Below are 10,751 nucleotides of genomic sequence, written 5' to 3' on the forward strand. Positions count from 1 at the left end.
AATTACATTTATAGGTTCAATTGAAGACACGATGGAGATAAAGACTCAGTATGGCCCTGACTGGTGTGGCTCACTCTGAAAACCAAAAGGTCACTGGTTTGACTTCCAATCAAGGCACACGTAGGCCAGATCCCCTGTTGAGGGTGTGGGAGAGGCAACTGATGGATGTTCCTCTCCCTCTCTTCCTCTTCCTGCCCCTCTCTCTAAAAATAAGTAAATAAAAATCTTTTTAAAAAGATTCAGTATATGGGTAATTCTACAAAGACTTTGGTCATTGTTATTCAGTGATCAGGACCATTGCAGAGAAGGAGAGGCAAATTTAGAGTTACGGGTTGAGTATGAGTTTGTTAAAGAAGTGCAAAAAGAGTATCCAGGGAAAACAAGGAACACAATAGTGAAGAAAAACAGAACACGTCCTTTGGAGAATGACAACTAATTTAAATAGTATTGGCTTAAAGTCGAGAGCTACAAGAAGCTAGATTGTGAAGGACTTTAGATCATATTATGGAAAATGGCTTTTACTTTACCAATGATGGAGAGCCATTGAAAGATTTGAAGCCATATGTATAATGTGATAACATTTGCATTTTATAACTGGAGAACAGATTGAAGAGTAAGTGTGGTCCTGAAGGCAGTGAAACCTGTAATGAGCTACTGCAGGTAAGAAAGATGCTGAGGACTTACTTGGGTTAAGGATACAAGTAGATTTGAGCCTACTTACAGAAATACAAATAAATTTGCAGTACAGTAATCAGGGATTGGTGATGTGGGTAGAGTGGGATGAAGTCAGAAGCCAATGAAGAAGTGGGACACAAGACAACTACCAGATTTCTACCTTGGGATGCTGAGTGACTGGAAATGTGAATCATGGAAGAGAGAACACAAGAAACAAAGGTTTGGAGGAGAAGGTGATGAGTTGAATGAAACTGGTTTTGCTTTTTGAGTATGAAGGGCCTGTAGACCATCCAGGTAGACATGCTCTCTTGTCTTTAACAAATTTCTTTCAGGTCCCAACTTAAATATACAAGGTGGAGCAAAAGTAGGTTTAGTTATTCATATGGAAAATACTACAACAATTAATAAATAATAATACAAGAATAAACTCTTGTGTTTCACAACTATAAGCCTACTTTTGTCCTACCCTGTAATTCTGTTAGCTTTCCACTATGCCCACACTAGGTTAAGTCTCCTGCCTCAAACTGGTAATGCATCTTACACTCCTTTGTGGCACTCATCATGGTTGTAACATCAATTTCTCTAGCATTGTTCTTCTGCCATCACACTATAAGTTCTGTGAGGTAAGAGACTGAGTTGACCAGATTCTATGTCTGTTCCCACCATTGTATGCCCAGTATCTAGCACAGTTCCTGGTACAGCAAATATTAACTGAATGAAGGAATCAATGTCTTGGAGGTCAATGGACATACAAGTGTGTGACCCAGGAAAGGTCTGGGCTAGAGAAAGGTAGATGTGGGTATTATCAATATATAGGTTATAGTTAAGGTTGCAAGAGAAAATTAAATCTCTAAAGAAAGGTGTAGACAGAGAAATGAATTGGGTCCAAGATGGAACTCTCAACTATGCCAGTATTTAAAGGGCTACTAAAAGAAGAGGTGCCTTCAAGAGTATCTTAGAAGGAACAGCAGTAACTAGGGTGGCAAATACAGTAAAAGATTCTATCAGCAGTGATTCTGCTAAGGGAGAGTTAGAGAAATTAAGTGGGGCAGATTATTAAGAGTTCTGGCTGTCAGACCAAGAAGTTTGAGTTTGGACTCTTAAGCAATAGGAGTGACTGACTTTTGTTTTAGAAATGCACTATCACCAACTTCCAAGCCTAGGGCACCAATGATTTGTCCTCTTCCTTGTCTGGTTTTTATTGTTCATTCAAGCAAAAGATGGGGGTGGAGAAAGGAGAGCAGCATTTCAGACATGGGAATGGCATGTGCAGAAGGCCCAAAGAGAATACAGTGCATTTTAGGCACTGAAGAGTTTAATATGGTTAAAACTCACAAAAAGGAAACATGGCTGGGTGGGGTGGTTTAAGCCAGACCTTGGAGGACCTGAAACATATTTAGCAGTTTGGACTTTCTGCTGAGAGTAGGGGAGCCATTACAGGATTTTCAGTCAACTTGCCTTCTGGTAAGATCACTGTAGCTGGAGTCTAATGGTTGTGTAACAGACCATCCTAGTTTGCCTTAGGACTACTAAATATATAGACAGATTGGGAGGAAGATACAAATATGGATAGATTCATACATGGTTAGATGGATACTGAAAATGGGGATTAGATAAAAGTTTACACACTCAGTGTTGAACCTTGCCCCAAACTTATTCACCAAGCTCTAAGAATACCTACAACCAGGCTTATATCCTCCAAGTGGAAGTTTGGAAAATTCTTCTCTTGAGAAATCTGATCAGACCAAAGAAAAAAAAATCTAATGATACTGACAGCAAGGTATCCTCAGGTAAATGGTCTAATGGATTACCTACAGTAAAGTCCACAAAAATATGCCACTATGCTTTCCACAGACATACAGATTTCAATCAGTACTTTAGTGTGCCAATCTTATATATGAGCAGAAACTGAGGATTGCCAGACACTTATGGAAACCCTCCAAAATGAAAGATAGAGGCCAAAACAAAAAGAAAAAGAAAAAAAAATAAGCCCTGGCTGGTGTGGCTCAGTGGACTGAGTGCAGGCCTGCAAACCTAAAGGTCAATGGGCACCTGCCCAGGTTGTAGGCCTGGGCACCTGCCCAGGTTGTAGGCCCAGGTTGTAGGCCACCCAGTGGAGGTGCGCAAGAGGCAACTACACACTGATGTTTCTCTCCTGCTCTTTCTACCTCCCTTCCCCCTCTCTAAAAATAAATAAGTAATAAAAAATGTTTTTACAAAGAGTTGGGGCAACCAGCTGTGTAGTCCAGTTGGTTTGAGCATCATCTCGCTATGTCAAGATTGTGGGTTTGCTCCCCAGTCAGGGACAATATAAGAATCAACCTATAGCCCTGGCTGGCGTAGCTCAGTGGATTGAGCGTGGGCTGCGAATGTCGCAGGTTCGATTCCCAGTCAGGGTACATGCCTGGGTTGCAGGCCATGACCCCCAGCAACCACACATTGATGTTTCTCTCTCTCTCAATCTCCTTCCCTTCCTTCTCTAAAAATAAATAAATAAAATAATTTTAAAAAGACTTGGTTAAAAAAAAGAATCAACCTATAAGTGCATAAATAAGTGGAGAAACAAATCAATTTTTTTTCTCTCTCTCCCTCTAAAACATCAATCAATAAATTTTAAAGTTGGGGCAAGTGGTCCTTCCCAGTGCCCCTGAAATGCTGCCACCAGATGGCAGCCTACTCCCCAGGCCCGCCTCAGTCTCGGAACCACCACAGATCATCCAGATTTTGGAGGCCTTTGTCTCGGTCCCAAAAGTGACCAACAAGCCTGACGTGCCAAGCTGGCCCCTGCTCTTCTTTTCTCTATATTCCACAGGCCAGAGCCAAGAGTCTGGCTCACTAAAAGTGAAAGTCATCTTAGGCCCATTTTTGCCCCCATGGGCCACATCCACTGACCAGAACACTGAAGAAGAATCATAGAGTGGCTGAAACATATCAAATCATCAATTCCTCTACCCAACACCACATCAGGACATAGGAATTATCATTTATTTTTCATCCTCAGTAAGCAGGCAGAAAGACTTTTCCTTCAGTTCTGCTCTTTCTGTACTTTGGGAACGTTCACCCCTAATTCTTCTTCCTTCAGGGAGGTCTTTAGAAATGGAGGTGGTCTCTAAGGAGTGCTCAAGCTGGTGAGGAAGGATAAACTCATATTGGGCGAGATCCCCGAAGGATGGCGTCACTTTTCTGCCAACTTCTTCATCACCTTTCCTTCGAAGCTAAAGGAGTGCCAGCCCTCTGCTTCAGTCAGATCTTGGGCTCCTAGAACCTTGTACAAGTCCATAGCCCTCTTGTTCCAGTCCAAGACTAACAGGCGGAACTGGGAGCAGCCCTTATCCAAGGCTACCTGTGGGAAAAGACATCACTAACTTTCCTGGGAAAGGCTTTCTCACCCTCCATTCAAGCTTGGGTGCCTCCCATACACCTTTGTCTTTCGAAGGCCCGGCTTGTAGCCTCATCACACTCCTCACCTCAGCAACTTTTTTGATTATTTTGGAACCAATCCCCTGACCTAATGTGGGGGGAAAGACAAAGAGAGGGATTGCGTGAGTTGCAGGGGATCAGAAAAAGCCATAGGCTGGGATTAGATGATAGGTTTATGGGTTGCTTTTCTCCCACCCCAGCCTCAGCCTCTGTTCTGTACCCCGGTATTCCGGCTTAACATAGATGTCTTCCAGATAAATGCTGCGTCCCTTCCATGTGCTGTAAATGAAGTAGTACAGCCCATAGCCCACCAGACAGGATCCTGAAAAAGAGAGAGAAAAGAGAGGTCAGGCCCCTGGGTGCCGTGGGGAGAGACCTCTGAGGCTGACTGGAGAGGAGACCGCTGAAGTGGATGTGTGTTCTTACCCTGTGGCTCCCCGGGGCTGGGAAGACTCTCTGCTACCAAACAGTAATAGAACGGATTCTCTCCAAAGCCGTCTGCCCTCAAGTCTGCACAGATGTAATTGTGACAAAGAGAGAAAGAGATCCCGGGTGTGGGCCCAGCCAGGAGCTACTGCCCGGGGAACCCATCCCTCGCTTCCTCCCAGCCTCTGTCAGGACCCAGGTGCTGAGCCCCCAACCTTCTTCAGAGATCTTCACCTGATCCGCGAGTTCCTCAAACTCAGCTAGTTCCTATGGCGTGGGGACAGAGACCAGATTAGCGCCGGAGCACCCCGCAGCTCCGGGAGTAGACCCCAGGGTGCACTCCTACCTCTGCTCCCACCTCCTCCTCCCTGCTCCCACCTCCTCCACACCCTCTGCCTCCTCCCGGTCCCCTCCAACCTCGACGCTCTGACCCTCTCTGAGACCCTGTTTTCTGGCCGCAAACTTAACCCGAATCAGCCTCAGAATATTTCCACAGTCTTCTTCCTTGGCCTCTCGGATCCGAACGAAAACCATCGCGATCCCCACGAAGTCCAGGACCCCCACTTCCTTTCTGCAGGACCTGGCGGAGGGCAACTGGGACCCTTTAAAAAGGCGTGCAAATGAGGACCGCTGAAAGCCAGAGGAGCGAAGCGGTAGCGAGAAGCACAGGCTGGAAAGCCGAAGCGCGATCCAGCTACCAAGGGGCCAAGGGAGAGGCGGTTCTTACTGCCCAGCGGTCCCTATATTCTGCCCCAGCAGTTGCTCACCAGCCAATCAGCTTGCAAGGTAGGCACGTCCCCGCCCCCTCCTCTGCCCCGCTCTTCTGGGCGGTGTCTCGTGACTGGGCGCAGGTCGAGGCCTGGCTGCTGAGGCTCCCTCGGTGTTCATGTGGAATGTTTAACCTGCTTCGGAGAAGCCCCACGGCTCAAAATACCTCGGGGTCCTTCGGTAACTGAAATGGGCGGTGGTTATCTGCTCTACCCTTTACTCTCACTTACCCATTCAAGCCTATCCACACTGTTAAGACTCCCAGCTTTTGGCTATGAGTTTTTGGGTGGCTCAAAGTGTTTCTTTTCTGGGGCCATTTGTATTTTTTTTTAAGATTTTAATTTATTTATTTTTAGAGAGAGGGGAAGGAAAGGAGAAAGAGGGAGAGAAAATCAACCTGTGGTTGCCTCTTATGTGCCCCCTACTGGGGACCTGGCCCACAACCCAGGCATGTGGTCTCCCTAGGTGTCCAACTGGTGACCCTTTAGTTCACAGGCCAGCACTCAATCCACGTAGCCATACCAGCCCTGGTACCATTTGTATTTTAAAATGGGTGAGGAAGAGGGGGGTGAATTTCTGTGGGTAAATGGTTAGGCCTTGTAATAAATGAAGAAAAGAAGATAATACAGTATCCACTAAATCACACTCAGAGACGATACTTCCCTATAAGGCAACCCTCCAAGGCCTGGGGAGGCACTCAGAGCATGTACCAGGCACTGTGCCTGCATTGTCTCAGTTAATCCTCATTATAGTAACAACATAAAGTAGGTACTATTGCCCTGGCTGGTGTAGCTCAGTGGTTGAGTGCCTGCCTGTGAATCAAAGGGTCATTGGTTCCACTCCCAGTCCAGAGCACATCCCTGAGTTGTGGGCCAGATCCCCAGTAAGGTGCACATAAGAGGCAACCACACATTGATTTTTCTTTCCCTCTATTTCTCCCTCCCTTCCCCGCTCTAAAAAATAAACAAAATCTTAAAAAAAAAAGTAGGCACTATTTTTCACATTTTACAGACAATGACATTAATGCACACCCACAAAGTGACCTGCCCAGGTCACTCATCTAGATATTTGGGCTTTGGTGCCTTGGCTCTAGTCCTTACTAGGATGCTTCTTGAGGAGCAGGACAGGACTGTCTAGACAGCCTTCCCAGGTGGGCAGAGGCATAGAGAACCCAGGTTAGGCTCTAGGGGAAGAGAGGGAAAATGGGGTGCCCTCTCTCAGCTCAAAGTCTCTCTGCAGTGGGGGAAGGTAGTGGAGGAACTCTGTCCCTCATCCCCATTTGTCCCCACAGAGGAGTGGTAGGGTCAGTGTCCCTGTCTCCTGGCCCCCCTTCTTCCCCCAGGGCAACCTTTAATCTTCCACTGACTGTGCAACCATGCTCAAGGCTGCCTGCTCTTACGCATTCACTCCAGAGTTGTCTGTGCCACAGAGAGGACTGCGGCTGATTATGGAGTACAGAGGTCCTCTGGCCAAATCATGTTGGCTGCTGCTACTGCTGCTGTTGCTGCCATCTCATAACCACCAGGGACAGGTTCTGAGACAGATTCCCCCCACCCAGGTGCAGTAGCGGGACAGGGCACTCAGCCCATGCGTTTAAATGAACTACATTTGTTTCTACCTTTTTCCTTTCTTTCCTCCTCTGACTCTGCAGCACTGCCTCTCTCTCTGTCTGTCTCTGAGATGTCCTTATTCCAGCTTGTTTATTTTCTTTCTTTGACAGGAGATCCAGGAGCCTCCAGCTGTGCACCTCAGCAATGGCCCAGGACAAGAGCCTGTCTCCATCATGACCTTTAATCTGACCAAGATCACAAAGTATAGAGTTGATCTAGTCCCTTGACCTAGTCCCCTGACCTTATCGTCTCCATGAGCTCTTCTCTCTTCCTTAGCTCACTGTCCTTCTCTCTCCCTTACCTCCCCACCTCCACAAGCCACACATTTACCCTCAAAGGGCATACTCCATACACATCCCTTTCTTCTGTGCCTTTCCAGAAGCTCTTCCTTCTTTGAGTTTCGCACCTGGGATCCAGAAGGAGTGATTTTTTATGGCGATACCAACCCAAAGGACGATTGGTTTGTGCTGGCACTTCGGGATGGCAGGCCTGAGATCCAACTATACAATCAGTGGGCCCAACTTACAGTGGGCGCTGGACCCCGGCTGGATAATGGGAGGTGGCACCAGGTAAGCCAGACCTGGTCCTAAGGGGAAGGGTATATTGAGCTGGTCTAAGGAAGAGGAACAGAATCAAGTTATTGGGTATCCCATTGCCATTGTCATCTCATTTAATCTCCAAAAAACCCCATTTTTTCAGAGGGGAATTCTAAAGCTCAGTCAGTATATAAGTGACAAGTCCTAAGTGAGCCAAGGATGCTAGTTGACTCCTCAGGTGCATGTTCTTTCCACTATACTTGGCTGAATCTGAAGAAATTAGTGCAGGCAGGCCCCAGAGGCCTCTGACTCTGCTTCTCCCCTCATTTCTGCAGGTAGAAGTGAAAATCCTTGAGGACTCAGTGCTGCTGGGGGTGGATGGGGAGCAGGTTCTGCGTCTGAGACAGGTTTCTGGGACTCTGACCAAAAAATCCCAGCCCATCATGAGGATTGCTCTCGGGGGACTGCTGTTTCCCGCCTCCAACCTCCGGTTGCCGGTAACTGCATTACAGGGGTGGGAACATAAGCCAAGCTGGTAAAGCACTGATGCCTTGGTGGCCATGAGGGTCTAAATCCACACTTGCAAGAAGAAGGGATGGGATAAGAGCTGCAAGGGAGAAACTGAATGCATGTGTCTTGGAGGGGAATAAACTGAAGGTGAGGAGGCTGGGACTGGGCCCTGATGTCCCAATTCCAACATCCCTGCATCTTCCCTCCCCTCCACGGGCTCCAGCTGGTACCTGCCCTGGATGCCTGCCTGCGCAGGGGTAACTGGCTGGACCAACAGGCTCAGATTTCAGCGTCTGCTCCTACTAGCCTCAGAAGCTGTGCTATAGAATCTCAACCTGGGATATTTTTCCCTCCAGGGACTCGTGCAGAATTCAACCTACAAGGTAAAGGCTATTTTTCCCCCTCCATAGCCAGCTCTGTGTTTGCCTTTTTCCAACTCCTTCCACCACTAGCCCCCTCCCCCCATGAATCCCCAGTTTTGAGGCCTCAGGAGGATAATTTCTCTCCTGCTCCCCAGATGTTCCCCAGCCTCATGTAGAGCCCTGGACCTTCTCTCTGGACCTGGGACTTCAGTTTGCAGCAGGCTCTGGCCACCTCCTTGCCCTTGGGACCCCAGAAAACCCTTCTTGGCTCAGCCTTCACCTCCAAGATCAAGTAAGAGGGGAGAAACATCTATTTGTTGTTCCACCTATTTTCATTGGTTGATTATTGTATACGCTTGGGCCAGGGATCAAACCCTTGGTGTATCCAGACAACCTTGGTGTATCCGGACAATGCTCCAACCAACTGAGCTACCCAGCCAGGGCCACAAACAGTTTTTATTTAGATTGTATGTTTACTTGGCATGTGTGTGGCTTTATGGGAGGTCAAGCCAGGAGAAATGAGGCAGGATTTAGGAGGTGGGAATGGCCAGTGGGAGGTGTAGCTAAGAGGCAGAATTAAAGCAGCTAGGAGTGGGGCCACAAGGAATAGATATGGTTCTTTCTTTCCTCCCCCACTTATGTCCCTGTTCCACACACTCTGCAGAAAGTGGTGCTATTTTATGGGTCAGGGCCAGGGCTGGATCTGCCCCTGGTCTTGGGACTCCCTCTCCAGCTGAAGCTGGATGAATCCAGGGTGCTCTTGAGTCATGGGCCAAAGAAGATCCTTGCTCAGCCTCCCATGGGCCTCAACTCCCTTCTCAACCTCTGGGCCCACCCCCAGGGGCGGCTCTTCCTGGGGACTTTGCCAGGTAAGTGAGAATGATGTTCAAGTTCCTCACCACACTATTGGAAACAGCTAAAGGCAGGGGAAAAGATAAGAAAAGAGTGCATTTATAGGGGAAGGAAACCTTTGGGAGCTCAGAAGAAAAGGCCACAAGAAGAGAGAGGATAGGGGGCAGTGGGAGGAATTGCTTTAAAAAACTGAGTTTGGAGAAAGGAAGAAAAGTGGGTAAGAGCTTCTGGAGCCAAACCACCCTAATGCCCTAATGCCCCTCCATGCCTCCTCTCTCTAGGAGAGACCTCTTCTGCCTCCTTTTGCTTGGATGGCCTGTGGGCACAAGACCAGAGGCTAGACTTGGATCGGGCCCTGAGCAGAAGCCAGGACGTCTGGACTCACAGCTGTCCCCAGCACCTAGGCAATGGCACTAACACCACCCATTAAATCCCCATCTAAGAACTCCCTTTGAATGTCACTCATTTATTTACTCAACAAATATTTATTGTACATGTGCAATGTACCAACCAGTCATGGTGCTGAGCACTGGGTTGTGTTGATGCGCAAAAACAACCATGGTTTCTGCCCTCTTGATGCTCACAGTCCCTTAGAGAAGGCATGTAGTCATCAAAAACTGACAAATAAGTGGATAACGGGAAACATTGATAATGCCATAAAGGAGGAGTCAGGGAGCTGAGAAAGTTTGTAGACCAGGAGCCTTAACTTAGACTGAGGATCAAAGAAGCATCTTGAGGAAGCAGTGAGGATCTCTTGAGGATCTCAGGCTGAGATTCCAGCAACAGTACTCATAAACATGCATGCCAGATATAGATCACTTTCTGGGAGCCAGGAGCCCACCTCCTTCTCCAGCAGATATCTATGCCCTTCCCTTTGGGACTTTAGCTTCCTCTCACTGAAGATGGTCCTGAGGGGTCAGGGGGAAAGGGAGGAGAAACTGAATTCTGTTGTCCTTTAAACTGGCCTGTGCTGTTCAAGGAAGGAGCAGCAGGGGGCATGAGAGAGTTATAGAGAGATGGGGGCAGGGGTTTTGGCAAAAGGGGTGGAGGTAGTAGGGAGAAAAAGGGAAGAGAGCAAAGGAAGCAAGCTGCCCCTATCTCCCCTAGTCTTGGTCCATTTGCTGCACTAGATTAAGCAAGAACCGGCTTGTGCTAGTCCTCACTGGGAAGAACAGACAGATTCAAGAACATCTCTGCCCTCAGAGAATATGGTGACTCAGCCCTCAGCTTCCAGACCTTTGGGGAATCCTGGTCCTCCAGCCCTTCCCAGGGGCCCCCTCCTGCCTCAGCCCCCTGCTCCCTGGAAAACCCTCATGCCCATGCCTCCAGCCCCTAGCCCCCAGCTCCCATTCTTCAATCCTCTTGGGAATATTTGTGTCCCCCTAGGGAGCCCTGGGACTGCAGCTCTGAGTCCCCACCTCTCATTCCTCTTCCGTTTCAAGAACTGTTAATCCTAAAAGGGGCTTCTGTCTGTCGTGAGTGGCACACGTAGGGCAGCTTGATTGCTCTACGTGAGAATCAACATCAAGAGATTTCAGAAGCGTAACTTTTTGGCATCTGGGAAGCTGGTAATCATTAGTCCTGGTACCCGT

At 48.0% G+C, this 10,751-nt stretch overlaps 2 protein-coding genes and 1 non-coding gene across 6 annotated transcripts; 2 read left to right on the forward strand and 1 right to left on the reverse strand.

Moving 5' to 3' along the window:
- Window positions 1-3,638: 3,638 nt before the first annotated feature.
- SAT2 (spermidine/spermine N1-acetyltransferase family member 2) lies at window positions 3,639-5,238 on the reverse strand. Its single transcript, XM_045824666.1, has 6 exons — window positions 4,990-5,238; window positions 4,737-4,788; window positions 4,522-4,605; window positions 4,316-4,417; window positions 4,143-4,183; window positions 3,639-4,018 (listed from the first exon to the last, which is right to left on the reverse strand). The coding sequence occupies exons 1-6, from the start codon at window positions 5,053-5,055 to the stop codon at window positions 3,851-3,853; spliced, it is 513 nt and encodes a 170-aa protein (XP_045680622.1). The 5' UTR covers window positions 5,056-5,238; the 3' UTR covers window positions 3,639-3,850.
- A 114-nt stretch (window positions 5,239-5,352) lies between these two features.
- SHBG (sex hormone binding globulin) lies at window positions 5,353-9,604 on the forward strand. 4 transcript variants are annotated; one of them, XM_045824662.1, is made up of 9 exons: window positions 5,353-5,469; window positions 6,702-6,847; window positions 7,010-7,101; window positions 7,279-7,468; window positions 7,771-7,932; window positions 8,169-8,328; window positions 8,463-8,599; window positions 8,972-9,176; window positions 9,441-9,604. In XM_045824662.1, exons 1-9 carry the CDS (start codon window positions 5,415-5,417, stop codon window positions 9,587-9,589), a joined length of 1,296 nt encoding a protein of 431 aa, XP_045680618.1. In that variant the 5' UTR covers window positions 5,353-5,414; the 3' UTR covers window positions 9,590-9,604. The 4 variants fall into 4 exon arrangements, with proteins under 4 accessions (XP_045680618.1, XP_045680619.1, XP_045680620.1 ...); XM_045824663.1 differs by lacking the exon at window positions 8,972-9,176; XM_045824664.1 differs by lacking the exon at window positions 6,702-6,847 and having other exon boundaries at window positions 5,367-5,469.
- A 1,010-nt stretch (window positions 9,605-10,614) lies between these two features.
- LOC123809537 lies at window positions 10,615-10,751 on the forward strand. Its single transcript, XR_006784016.1, has one exon. It is a non-coding gene; the product is annotated as a U11 spliceosomal RNA (small nuclear RNA).

Source organism: Phyllostomus hastatus, unplaced genomic scaffold (assembly GCF_019186645.2).
Source record: "Phyllostomus hastatus isolate PE091 unplaced genomic scaffold, TTU_PhHast_1.1 phas_scaffold_55, whole genome shotgun sequence".
Lineage (NCBI taxonomy): Eukaryota > Metazoa > Chordata > Mammalia > Chiroptera > Phyllostomidae > Phyllostomus > Phyllostomus hastatus.